This window comes from Fonsecaea multimorphosa (genome assembly GCF_000836435.1).
Source record: "Fonsecaea multimorphosa CBS 102226 unplaced genomic scaffold supercont1.2, whole genome shotgun sequence".
Lineage (NCBI taxonomy): Eukaryota > Fungi > Ascomycota > Eurotiomycetes > Chaetothyriales > Herpotrichiellaceae > Fonsecaea > Fonsecaea multimorphosa.
The window spans coordinates 1,856,920-1,869,874 of record NW_015971636.1 but is presented as its reverse complement, the minus strand read 5'-3'; the positions used below and the strand labels follow the sequence as shown (position 1 = coordinate 1,869,874).

Genomic DNA, 12,955 nt, shown 5'->3' with positions numbered 1-12,955 from the left:
CGGCTGCCGAGTGGCTTCAGGGCGAAGGACGGCCATGCTGTGTCATCACTTCAATTCCCCATCGCCTGCCTACTAAGCTCGCACCGCCCATGTTGAATGTCCAATTGGTGGGTTGCAGGGCTCACGAGCATCCATGACTGGTAGGACCGTGCAATATACGAGGGATCTCCAAAAACGGCTACTCGTACAACCCAGCCGCGAAACATTAGCCGAGGGAGGGCTAGCATTGCGGTGGTGGCCCTGTCGACCGCTTTGGTCAAGCGAGAAACTCTGCAACGGTGTCAGCCTCCAGGTTCGTTCCAAGAGGCGCACAGGCTAGTGTTGCCAGCATGCTTACCTTGGATGTTTTCTTGGACGTCCATTTTACAGCTCACCGCAGGACTTGACTGACCCTGTGGCGCCAAAGGTTTCAAGGGAACGACTTGGCAAGGCTTCTTCTATTCGAGAGCTACCCCAAAGAGACGACCGCATATTTCTGGAAGGGCTTAGGGCTCTTCCCAAAACGACCATGCTGACCAACTCAAGTTATCGGCGGGCTGGTCCAATGATAGCCCTTCGATGTATTTCCTCTCACTGCACGCCGCAATTCCCTCTTCACACCGCATAGGCTCCGAATCTGCCAGGCGTAGCAAGGTGGATAGTCGGTCTCACTCGTCCTGGCGCCCGTTAAAGTGTTAGTCCCAGACTGATTCATGGCGGAGTTCGAATTTTGGCAGGAGCCAGTCATCCAGTCCTCGATGTCACCGACCATTTCCCATGCTTGACTAATACGATCAGCTCTCAGCCTTGTTTGTGGAGTCCCGTTATATTTTGATGCAGTCACCTGGTCATCAAGTCATTTCGCTACCACATTATCAAATAGCATCAGCTAAACATCTGGTCTGTTTTACAAAGACAAGCTATTATCTGAGCAGCAGCAGGAGTAATAAGCCTGGAACATGATGACCCACAGTGAAGCATGTCGCAGGGCGTTGTCGCCGCTCTGAATTTTGCCCAGTTATGGGAGGATGAGGTTGTATGGTATATTCAATTCTACTTGATGATCTGCCGATCTGACGCACTCTGAAAAGGATGCAGTAACGTGTGACTAGAGGACCAGCCGGTCCATACTGGGGCCCTCAATATGGGTTTCAGTCTCGGCGTGGTTTCGAAACACAGTCTTTTACACCAGACTCCAAATGGTCAGGCTTCGAAAGGGGCACGATACGTGCTCCATCACGAAGCAGCAGCCAAGTCCAAGCTACTGCACGTCCATTCCAAACGTTGCCATCCCCAGTAAGCAATATATCATATCTATACTCATCTGTGGAGGTAGGGTTGCTATGCCTATAGCCAGACTGCTGACTGAACATTGTGGGGACAGCCCAGGTAGGTGCCAGGGTCTACGGCCATAGTTCGGCTCCGTGTTGTTAACTGTGGATGGCCGCCACAGATCCTGCTCAACCCAATGGAGAACAAATCTTTAAAGGTAGACGCCGAAGAGATCTTGCCGCACTACGCCCCTCTACAGCAGCAGTGAATCTTTCCAAGTCGAGACTAACCTCCGACCATCTGCACCATGCAGGCGAAGCTTTGAATGTCTTTGCTTGACAGCGTCATTCCCTGGACAAGTGACACACCAAGCTAGAGCATGTGTTCCTCCGTCTACCTTGACCACTGGATCACAATTATTGGCCATGACCTTGCCTGGAATTGGCTTGACAGCGGCCGAATGACTATGGTGCAGCACAACCCGCAGGCTTACAATATTCACTGGACCATGTGCCGTCCTTGAGGCAGGCGCACTACGAGTGCGCTCTTCAACACAATCTCAACCACCGGCTGGTGGGGATGATGGATGACAGCTTCGAGATCATAGATGGGAACAGAGCAATTAGCAACCGAGCTCGAACTGCCCATTTCGATCTAGCCAACCGATGAAATTGTCCGGCTTTTGCAAAATAGTGCCAACGGGAATCGTTCTGGTTCTATTTTGCCACGGACCCAAGGCACTCGTTCGAGCAAAAGGGGGAATGCAGTTTTGGGTCTACAATCTCAAGTTCATGTGCTGCGCAATCGACAATCTCACCAGACGCATAGACAAGGGCGAGGGAGGATGATCTAAAAACACATCCTGGTAACAGCCTGCGTGGCTGAGAGATGACAAGCAGCCGACCTTCATGGAGGGAAGACAACGACCTCTTTGAACCGAACAGGCGGCCAACATCTAGCTTTGGCATTTCGCCGGAGATCATGCAATGCGACAGGACGTCGCTCGGCACTGCCACGACCGATGGGCATTGAACACACCTTGCCGGTCTCCCTTGATGGACGGTCATTCATGGATCGGTGCTTCTGAGGACGTCCGTATGCTTACCAAATTAACGAAGATGTGGTCCACACTGTAGGATTCTCTTGGGAGGGCCTACTCATCCATCCACCGACGAGTTGGCTGACACAGACTTGTCTCAAGGCAATGGCGATCATCACTGCAGGAAGGAGCGACGATGATCTTACTTCCACCTTGGGAGGCAAACTTGCCCCATAGACCTGATGGTGCCAGGACCAGAAGGAAGCGTTCGACTGCGGCGGGAAAGCTGGAGGACCGCCCCCCCAATGCCAAATCATTCTCTTGCATTCTAATGAAGATCAGCAAGGGTCACCGGCGATCAGGTTGACAAGAAAACCGAGCCCTACAACAACAAGGAGTGGAAACAACCACCCTTGCTTGAACCTCATGCTCGTGCCGCAGTAGGAAGTTCACCCCTTGTGGCGGCTTCCTCTCGACGGGTCCTTCCGTTCGATCACCACGATGCTCCTTCCGGCTGAGCAAATACCACTGCGCTAGTCTTTGGCTCTTGTTCGCTCCCCATTTCTTCGCCCTCTGATTAATCTTGTTTCAAAGGCTTCTGGTGTTGAACGCACGTTGGGATAAGCCTGCAGAGCGAGAACACAGCCTGATGCCAATTTCAAACCCCAATCAGAGAGTGGAGGTGGAGTCCGTCATCAAACCACCACTTGTAACCGTCCTGCAAGATCCCGACTCAGATTCTGGACCGGTATTAAACCCCATGGCGGTTGCTCGCCGTCGAGGTGGGCGGCGAGCGTGATACCCCTGGAGTTGAAGGCTTAGCTGTTTAGTTTGCCAAAAGGATCACCAGCCCACACCACGCTTTCCCCAGCAGTCATTAGTACGCTTTCCAGATCCAGACCCAAGACGCAGGGCGAAGGAGAAGCCCGACACAACGGAACCAACAGTGGTGTGTTCGCTTGAACGACGAATCGCGGCGAGTTGATCGTATTCGATCCCAAGACCAGCCAGGCCCACGAGCGTTAGCTTCAACGTTATATCCTTGACACATCAGGCCATGTGGTCGAGGTAACTCTATACCTCGCTCCGCCTTTCCTTGTATCACTGTATTACGGCCTTTAGCCTAGTTTCCCCCGGTCAAAGAGCTTGATCCGTGAACTCTGCCTCTGACAAAGAAGCCGGCTGCAACGAGTCAGCATCCCGCGCGTGCCTGGGGTGTGCTTCTTTCTTTCTTTCCTTCTTTTTGGTTGTTGTTGTTGTTGGTCTATCACTCTTTTCCCTTTTCCATAGGGGGTTGCTCGCTAATTCCAGCCTAACCCAACATGGCCATCCCTTCTGGTGTTTTTATTGGACCTGGGCGGAATTCCGCCGCCCCGCGAACTAAGCCCGATCTCCACTCCCCGTATCCACCAACATCACCAGCGCACTACCCGCCTGGCCGCCATAATGGGTAGGTACTCACCATAATCCTCTCCACCCCGTGTTGTTGGGAGTCAGCCTTGGGCCCCACCGGGGAGCCTTTGTAGGTAATAGCTGATTAAGGTTAAGCTAGCCAGCTATGGTAGTGTAGACATGGAGGTAGATAGGCCGCCAGATAAAGCCGCAGGAATTATCGAGGCAGATCCGTTACGTACGGGGTAATAGGTGGGTAATCTAGCTAAGTACAGGAGGTACCACCTAGGTGCACCCACTCTACCAACTAAAGATGAATAACACTTGACTTGTAATTACGTATTTCCTCGACTGCTGCTAATTTGGTTCAAGAGTTAGAGACAAAAGAACCCCGCCATTCTTTGAGTTAAGGTATGTGTGCTTTGAGAGCGGGTCCCCCTGAGTCCTCCTCCGCTTTACTCGCTCAACACCAAACGACAGAATACCCTGACTAAGGGAATGTTGGAGTGACTAACCACGTGTCGGGGACCAGCACGCGAGCCAATTACTAAGTGATTGACTGGGGTTGGTCGAGCCAGTCGCCGATGCGCTCACTTCGCCCCATTCACTCACCAATACCTGCTCGACGGGCCCCCGGAGAACAAGTCAACAAGTTGATTGAAACCCAAAAAAAAACAAAAACAAATATAATCATCTCAATCACGGTCCTTGCCTCTGCACCGATCCACGCCGGGGACGGGGAGCTGGTCGAGATTTCAGGATACAAGTGACTATCACTTCGCGGTCGGTCCAACGTTGTTATGCCGGCTCACGCCGGGGCTCATCGAGAATGCTGCCCGACGATGATGATGATGATGGTGAGAAGAATGTCTCCATGGAGATTCAAGTCACATCCACCCCCTGGCCCGGTCCAGGTCGAAGGATGTTCCTGTGGGGGAGGACACATGTCGCCGAGTACGTACGTAAGTATGCTTCCGCCAAAGGACGGGTCAGGTCAGGGCATTCTCCTTTGGAGAGGGGATTGTGGCTCGGACAGAGAACCAGGGTGGCTCGGAGAGAGAGTGTGTGTGTGAGGAACAGAGAGGTAGGAGGAGCAGAGAGGAGGCTCAGGAGGGAATGGGTGGGGAGAACAATGCCCTCCCCCAGTATCTAATCTGGGAACCGTTTCTGTTCTTCACGACTCTCGTCTTGTTTTTCCTTTGCCGTACTCACAGAGAGAGAGAGGCAAAGAACACAAGGAGGATGGAGGGTGAAATCTATGGTGGAGAGAACAACTTTTTACACACCTACCTACCTTAGGTATCTGCCTATCCATACATGTCTAATTCCTTCACGACCCTCCTCCTCCTTTTTCTTCTTCTTCTTCTTCTTCCCTTTCGCCAAAACACGCGAGGGAGATCGCCAGAAGGAACTAGGGAAAGAACGCGACCTATCATGAGTTCGGTATAAACCTACGTAATCTCAATCAAAGATGGACAAATACTTTTTCGTGTATCAACGAGGGAACATGTCAATTTGAGCAAGGTTGTTGGTGGACTGTCTGCCAGATGTCTACGTACCGAGCAAGAAAGGGTAGTCTATATACACAGCGAAAACAACAGAGGGCAGGGAATGTACCCTCTTTGACAAGTTATAAAGGCATTCTCCTCTTCGACACAGCATTACCTAGCATTGGTTCTAGTAAAAGGGGGTTTTTCTCTAATTGAATAGGTAGGAATGTAAGTACCTAGTAGGGGCTTCAAGCGCTTGCTCTCCTGGACAGACAAGACAAGGCTGTGTAGGTATGTATGTATGTTGCACTGCTTCACAGCACGATGGACGATGGGCATCAGAGTCCGCCCCTGATCTCGTTCTGGTTCAGCCTCTTTCTCCCCCCTACCATCCCATTCTTTGTCTTCCGCCCTCAAGACGTCCCGCCTATAGAGACAAAAAAGGTCTCTTCTCTCCCGTTCCTCGTCCCCCGGGTGGTCAAGAGACCCATCACCCATCAAGAGAGTATTTCTCGCTGGCAATTTACTCTCTCTCTCTCTCTCTCTCGCAACTCTGCCGCCCCCTGACCAGGAACGTGCGTTGGCACATCTCTAGTCAGATTGCATGATTCCAGATTTAGATCTGGTCATGAGAATAAGACGGCCAAGTCAAAAAAAACCCCTCTCGAAATATCCCTCCCAAACCAAACCCCTGTCGCGCGCGCGCGTGCGCTGCGCCTTCTCAGCTCGCGCGGCGCCACCACGCCGGTAGGTCCTGTAGGTCCTGTAGGTCATACATTACGGGGTGGCGAGGATCGAATGCCTCCTTCAGCCTCAGCAGGGTGATTTCGAGAGGATTCGTACGTAATGGACAGATAATAGCATCACCGAACGGGAGACTGCTCTTCTCTGCCTTGCGGCCGTTGAATACCCAGGTTCTCACTTCCATCGCACAATGGGACCATCTGTCGAATCTGTCAGTTTGCCTCCTCGTCCACACTATCCTTGAAATGAAAGAAATCAGAAGCGTGGGCAAGGGCGAGGGAGCATATCGAACGGGAAGAGGTCCACGAGAAGAAACAGTCGCCGTAGTAAAATGCTCGTGAAACATTTGTTGTACCTGAAACCATGTTTTGAATCTTTGACGCGTTATGGAGGACTTGTTTGTATCCCCTCCCACTACGCAATCCTGCCAACGCCGTTTGCCGAATGACCGCGAGCTCCTTTCGAGACCGCTCCTGGCCGGAGGCTCTCTGTATACAGCACATAAATCCAAGACGATCCAAATGTCGGGAATCGCCCTCGCCCTTTTCTGATACTGGTACAGCCCATTTGCCACTCCGTTCTCGCCTGTGCCATGCTGATGCAATACCCCCCGGCCAGCTATCTTACACTTCCGGAGCAGAGCACACCGGTCGCCGAACAACATACCGTGAGTATTTCGATCATCGTCGAGGTGTCCAGCTTCTTCCAGGGACCTCCTTCCACTCAGCTTCTGTTGTCTCTTCTCCATCATGCTTACTCGACGACATGCTCACTTCTGGCTTCTCAATCACCCTCCATGTCAGCGTCTCAAAGACCCGCTTCAGTGCCCCTTGCCCTCCCTCCTTCCTGAGCCTGAGCTTTCTGAAACTGCCGGATCAGTCCCAGTGGCCCCATGGGTTGCATGATCGCCCTAGCATCACCCTCATCTTCTTCATCTTCACTACCTGCCCCAGAGGACGAGTCAATTTCATACTTCCAGGACCCTAGTTCGCCGTCGTGAGTTGCGTGAGGCGTCAGGCCTGTGGGCGCAGAAGTGAGGCGCTCTTGCATCCCTCCTGCATTCGGCTGAGATGTGTCTGTTCCCTGAGGCCGAAGCTCAGTTGAATCTTCTTCCTCCGCGACGTCGTCGGGAATTTCATGCCCGCGCTCAAGTGTTGCAGTCCGCCGGGACTTCAAAAGAAGAGAGCCACGTGGTCGCAAAGCTTGTGGCGACGCGAACCCGCTAACAGAAGGTTGATGGTGTGGGTCGAGCAACAGCGACTGAAGCGGAGAGCCAAATGGCTGAGACTGAGCATGGCCGTGGCCCGTAGCTGGATGCTGAGCGCCAAATCTGGGAGTGCCCAAGGCTCCGCGATGTGGCGAGGATATCGACCCCAGACCTCCGCCGCTGTGTCGATGGGCGTGCATCCCGCCACCGAACGTATTACCATGGTCTGATGCTGGGAAGGATGGTGAAGGCAACCCTGGGACAGGAGGTGGCATGTTGAAGTTGAAGCGCCGCCGGGAGGTGTGGTAAGGAAAATGGATATCGGTCTTCGGATTCCGCGCGTAGTCGTTCATGAACCCCCAGTAACTATGTTCGAGCTTGTTGTCCTTAGACGCGAAATAGTCATCGCGCAAGTTCGTATTGGCATTGGTATTAGCAACACCTGCGGCAGCACCTGCTGTCCCAGTCTCCGCTTCCGTGGACCTCTCCTTAGGAGCAGGCCGCATCGCCTGGTTCATGAAACGAAATTCGGCGAACGTACAGACGTATCCTATACCATCGACGTGCACCGTGAATTCTCGGAAGAAGTCAATGATTCGTTCGCTGCATCTGGGTAGACTGAACCACAGCACAAAGGGCGTGAAGAAAATACTGAGCACCTCTTCCAGGAAGATGACAAGTTTCATCTGGTACAACTGGGAGAACTCCTCTTTGACTTCCACAGTGTGAAGACGACCTGCCCAGTGCTGCGGTTCGTAATGCGTAAATTGTATCACCTCTCCGATTGAAAAGGCCGTGTCGTAGACCATATTGTCATCCGGTAGCAAGCCACGCGCTACGGCCCATATCGATCCGAAAATGCCAATATAGAAGATTGTAGTTCGCCCTGGTGTTACTTCGAAATTTAAAAAGTTGTCTTGATCCAGGATCGTTGCGAGGCCCAGGACCGATACCACAGCTCCAGATATCAGACTGACGAACCGGGCAATTTGGACGGTCTTATCCTTGGGGAATTGATTGATATATCTGTCGGCAAAAGGATATGACATGTTTATGCGCCGCCGGAATAGGTGGTGCAGCTCGTTGAACTCTCGAAACTTCCACTGCGCAAACGGCGTATATTCTCTCATGCCAATCTGAGCAGGGTTCTTCTGGTAGTCGTTGAAATTCTGAAAGAAGTGCTTCAGGACGAAGAAGGTGGCAAGGAACGGTGCAAAGGCAAGGCTTGTAAAACCTGCCAAGATGAAGCGTGAACGGAGGGCATTCGCTAGGTCTTTCCGGTGCGTATCCTTCAGGAACAGAGGCCGAACCTGTCCTTTGGGGTTGAATACAAAGTCCATAATACACAATTCAATGTTCCATTCTAGTGTCCGAGTAAAGAGCTTGCGATTGCCAAAGAAAGGGATGGGTAGAGTCAGGTCCAGGACATCCTTGTTGATCATGGCAATCATGTAGTTTTGCCTTCTCATAAGCCTGTTGGCAATGTCGTGCGCATCCATTCGCTGCTTGTTCTGCGATTTGGTCCAGTTACTGGTCTTTTTGGAGGTTGAAGAAATGGTAGGATTCGAGTCTCGCAGAGCCATCAGGCGACTAACAACCTCTTGCCATGATATCGACTGAATTTCCGGTTCAGGGACGTCCAAGAGGTAAAGGAAAAAATCATGCATGTGTCTCAGACGAGGAATATCGAAGAGGTACAGGACACCTTTCCAGAGCCATATGAAAGTGGTGAGCCAGAGCAAAGCATTCGGAACAAACCCCATGCGCTTGGTACATTGCGGTACAAGGATCTCCGACATCTTCGTGCTGCCCCTGATCTCTCGATAGTCGATACACTGGCTGAGGAATATGGAGAAGCCAACCACGAAGGCAACAGTAAGGAGGTTGAAGAATCTCATGAGGATGGTGGACCAGAAACCGTGATTGAGGTAATAAGTATAAACCTCGAGAAGGAAATTATCCAGATCTGTCACGTTGACCCATCGAAACATGGCTTTCTCCTTAGGATCTGCACTGGCGAGGTTGCCTCCAACAACTCCTCCAGTTGGTCTAGCCCGTGCCGTTTTCTGGCCGCTTGGACTTGGCTTGGGGCGATATCTTGTATGGAAATCTTGAGCTGCCATCGAAGGACTGGTATCGCGACCTTGGAGGAGGCCTTCTGGCATTAGGCTTGGTGGAGGAGGCAGGGACATGGAGCCGTGATCAAGACCCATTGCGTTGTGATCGATCAGCAAGGATGCTGGGACATCGTCGTCCGCCTCTTCCACGTCCAAGAGTTTGTGGGCTCTCGGGGTGCGTCTTGTCTTGTTGTGAATCCTGCGCGTATCTCTCCGCTGCGCTTGAGATTCGGTGTGGGTGGCGGCAGCAGCTGCACGGCCATCATGACGGGGGATTCTCCTCTGTGAACCGAGGCTGGACCGATGTAGTACTTGATTGTCGAAGCCATCTCTTCCATTTGCCCCGTCTGCAGCCAGCCCTGCGGTCTCCTCGACATCAAAATTGTCCGAATCCTCATCTTCTTGTCGGATGGTGTCATAGATGGAGGCAGAAGGGTTGTTGGAGCCCGTAAATCGAGACATGAAGTTGGAGGCCATCATGGGCTACCATCGACGATAGATTTGGCCGTTTAAGGAGCGGGTGCTTGGAGGCAAGAGATGAAAAGAAATGACCAGAGGCGTAGACTAAAGTCAAGGCACGGTCATCTCGGCGTGTTTGTGCCTGCAACTGTCAGTGCAAACGCTCCTGCGCAGGCACATGACAGACTATCTCAACAGGCAGATGAGGGAGAGTGGGGGTGTCGGACCGCTGAGCAGATGATCACTGCAACATAAGAGCAAGAAAGCAGGTCATTCGTGATGCACACAAATAGAACGCCAGGAGATGAAAGAGAGCGCAGAGCGCAGGTGAAAGGAGGAAAAGGATGGCGGGTTAATTAATGACTGGAGTCGACTGAGTCGAGTTGGGGAAGGATGCGGCTCTAGATCGCCCTTTGTGTAAACATGCACCCCCATCCCCGGAAGTCAACATACATAGGCCGAACATTAGTCCGGCAAGGCTGCGCCCCGCACTCCGACGAGGCTGGCTTCTGGATACGGCGAGATGGTACAGTCGACTTGATACCACTCTGACCTCTGTCTGTTGGACTAGGCCATGTGCAATCTCTTTCTATTCTAATCTACACCCAATTTAATCGTTTAGCAAGGTACAATGGCTCGTACCATCTATCTTTCTTCTCAAAGCAAGGAGCGTCGCCGCTCAACTACGTAACGCTTTCTTTCTAAAAGAACAGGGCTGCCAGAAATGAAACACCAAAACATGCAATCACCCACTGTCGATGTTGTTGGACCTTTGATCTGTCAAGCTTCTCTAAGCTGCTGTAGCCAGCCGCCAGCACAATGGTAATCAAGATCAGTCTGTTCAAAACGCCAGTGACGAATTTGAAGCACAATAGTGGCAGAAGCGTCATCGTGAGAATGCAAATAGGCACGTATTCTAATGCTGGGCCGGCGGAATGCGTTGAGGTGGATGGAGTGGTCTCTTTTAATGAGATCAAATCCTCATTGTTGTCCAGGAACTTGGATTCCGGGAGTGAGAGGGGGCTGCGTTCCTGCAACCACGCCTGGAACTGTGCAATCTCGGTTGCAGTTGGGGATGAGGAGAGCATGCGGACTCTTTGCGAGGCTGAGAGAACTTGATCTAGCACCAGTTAACGTGTCACACCTTTCTTCTGAGATTCAATCACGTACAGTATTGTTCAAGCTTCATTGATAATCGTCCCAAGACATGTAACCGATGTGCCGGTAGATCGGACTGACCCCATTGCCAGCTCAATCTCCTGGAAGCCGGCGACATGCTGCCGTCTGGATGGAGCCGACTATGACCATCGACGGCGTCCAGACCAGCCAGCTGTTCTTCCATCTCGCTGATTTCGTCTTGTAACTGCAAAAGCAACCGGAAATAGATCTTTTTAAAACTCCGAAACACTGGTGGAAGTTCGCCGGACGCCAGTCGATCAGCAATAAGATCATATCCGGACAACGTATTTCGGGGCGAGCACAACTCTTTGTCGCTTCCGTCAGGCGTTTGTGGCATGCGTGCACGAACATGCATGGGACTCGGTGTCCTATCCACTACGTTCGGGACCGGAGGCTTATGGGTGGCTGGGGGCACCTCTGGATATCTCCATCGTAGCCGCTGCGAGCGGTCAGGCTCGACTGCTCGTAGTTTGTTGTTCTCTTCTTGTTCATGGGCATCCTCCAGTAAAGGAGGTAAATGGTTGTCGACGAAAGGGTCATTGTTGGAATGGACAGTGCTATCCCCCATTGATATACCCGAATCTGAATGCATGCTCGGCACGATGCTTTCACTATCAGAGTCGTCCGACTCGGCAGTGTTCTTCTCGACTTGAGGTTCCTGTTCGGCGTTCGAGTCGGCGGCGCCCGGCTCGTCGTCCTTGACAAGGAAGGCGAAAACGTCTACTGATTCCCTGGACATGCTTTTCTCCTCGGTAGCATTCTTTGGATCGGTCTTCACCGGCGAGGCCTTTCTCCTTCGCTCATCGCTTGGCCTTCTCTGCCCGGTGGATCTACTTCGCTTACTCGAACTTGAGGTGGACTTGGAGTAGGACTCTTGCGTGAGGGTCGACGAACTATCGGTCGACCCATGGGACCCGGTGGTGACAGCAGTAAGGAGGGACAGCTTGGAAGAGCGAGCACCCCTGTGGCCGGCGTAGGTCTGGCTGTGACGCCGACGACCTTGATCGCGCACCGAGCCGGACATGCAGGACTGAAGAAAGAGCTTGGCTCAAAGGGGCCGTTCATGGGAGATCCGGATATCATGAAGGGGGTGGCAATAGCGAGGCTTGATTGCATCCAGCGGTGACAGAGTGCGGAAAATCTGTAGTGAAGAGCTCCATCATTTGACAGCGAGGGGATGGGTGCATGAACGAACGGCAATATCATGAAGGCGAGACAGAGAGTGGTGGTGCCGGCGGCTATCATCAGGAAATCATGGTCATCCCTTGATGCAAGCAGGACGAACCAGGTGTGAGGTGACAGGTTCGATGGGAGGGGTACAAACATGTAACACCACCGTTCTGACAAAGTGAAAGACAAATGTGTTTTCGCGCGCTAGGATGACGTCCTTTCTCCTGAGTATCACAGGGGAAGACTCAGAGGGGGAAAGGAGACGGCGAGGTTGGGTGGAAAGGAAATCGTTCAGGCCTCAAGGAGGGAAAATGTGGGAGGAAAGGGAACCTGTCAAAGGAGGTGCCCTGCGTTTTATCTGGGCGAATGTGCATCGGGAGATCAAGATATTCGTGCCCAACGCCGAACGTGAGCGGGTAGATGCCAGCGAACAGCACGCCGCGAGCTCCATTGCCACCGCCGCTCATCAGCAATAGGATCCAGGGGAAACCACGCATCGGGGAGAATGAGGCATGCACGACGGTTCCCCCATGGTGCCCAGGCACTGCAGAAAACTGTTGGCTAGTGGACGAGTGGGATGTCGGATGAGGCAGGAGATTCCAGTGAGACGCCGATTGATCCAATTGACCGACGTCTCATGATGCCGCGGAATGCAATTGGCCGCCTGCAGTGCAAGCAGAATGCGTGGGATTTTTTTCAATCGCCCTTTTGGCAGACTGCTGCAGTTGCTGAGACGTTCATCCAGCCGAGCGCGAACCCAGATCTGTCGGCAGGCTGTTCGAATGGGAAAGGCCACGATCAATGGAGAAGGCCAATGAGCCAATATCGATGACCAGCAGTCGAATAGCAAGGCAGAGGAAGGGAGACGTCAAGTGGCTCTGTGCATACCAAGTGGAAATTCGGGCGA

The 12,955-nt window shown here is 52.5% G+C and overlaps 2 protein-coding genes across 2 annotated transcripts; both read right to left on the bottom strand.

Moving 5' to 3' along the window:
* Window positions 1-6,723: 6,723 nt before the first annotated feature.
* Window positions 6,724-9,720, bottom strand: Z520_01618 (uncharacterized protein; the record flags this gene model as incomplete). The annotated part of the gene is made up of 1 exon (XM_016772134.1): window positions 6,724-9,720. One exon carries the CDS (start codon window positions 9,718-9,720, stop codon window positions 6,724-6,726), a length of 2,997 nt encoding a protein of 998 aa, XP_016637273.1.
* Window positions 9,721-10,400: 680 nt separating this feature from the next.
* Z520_01617 (uncharacterized protein) lies at window positions 10,401-11,902 on the bottom strand (the record flags this gene model as incomplete). Its single annotated transcript, XM_016772133.1, has 2 exons — window positions 10,401-10,819; window positions 10,870-11,902. 2 exons carry the CDS (start codon window positions 11,900-11,902, stop codon window positions 10,401-10,403), a joined length of 1,452 nt encoding a protein of 483 aa, XP_016637272.1.
* Between the last annotated feature and the right edge of the window lie 1,053 nt (window positions 11,903-12,955).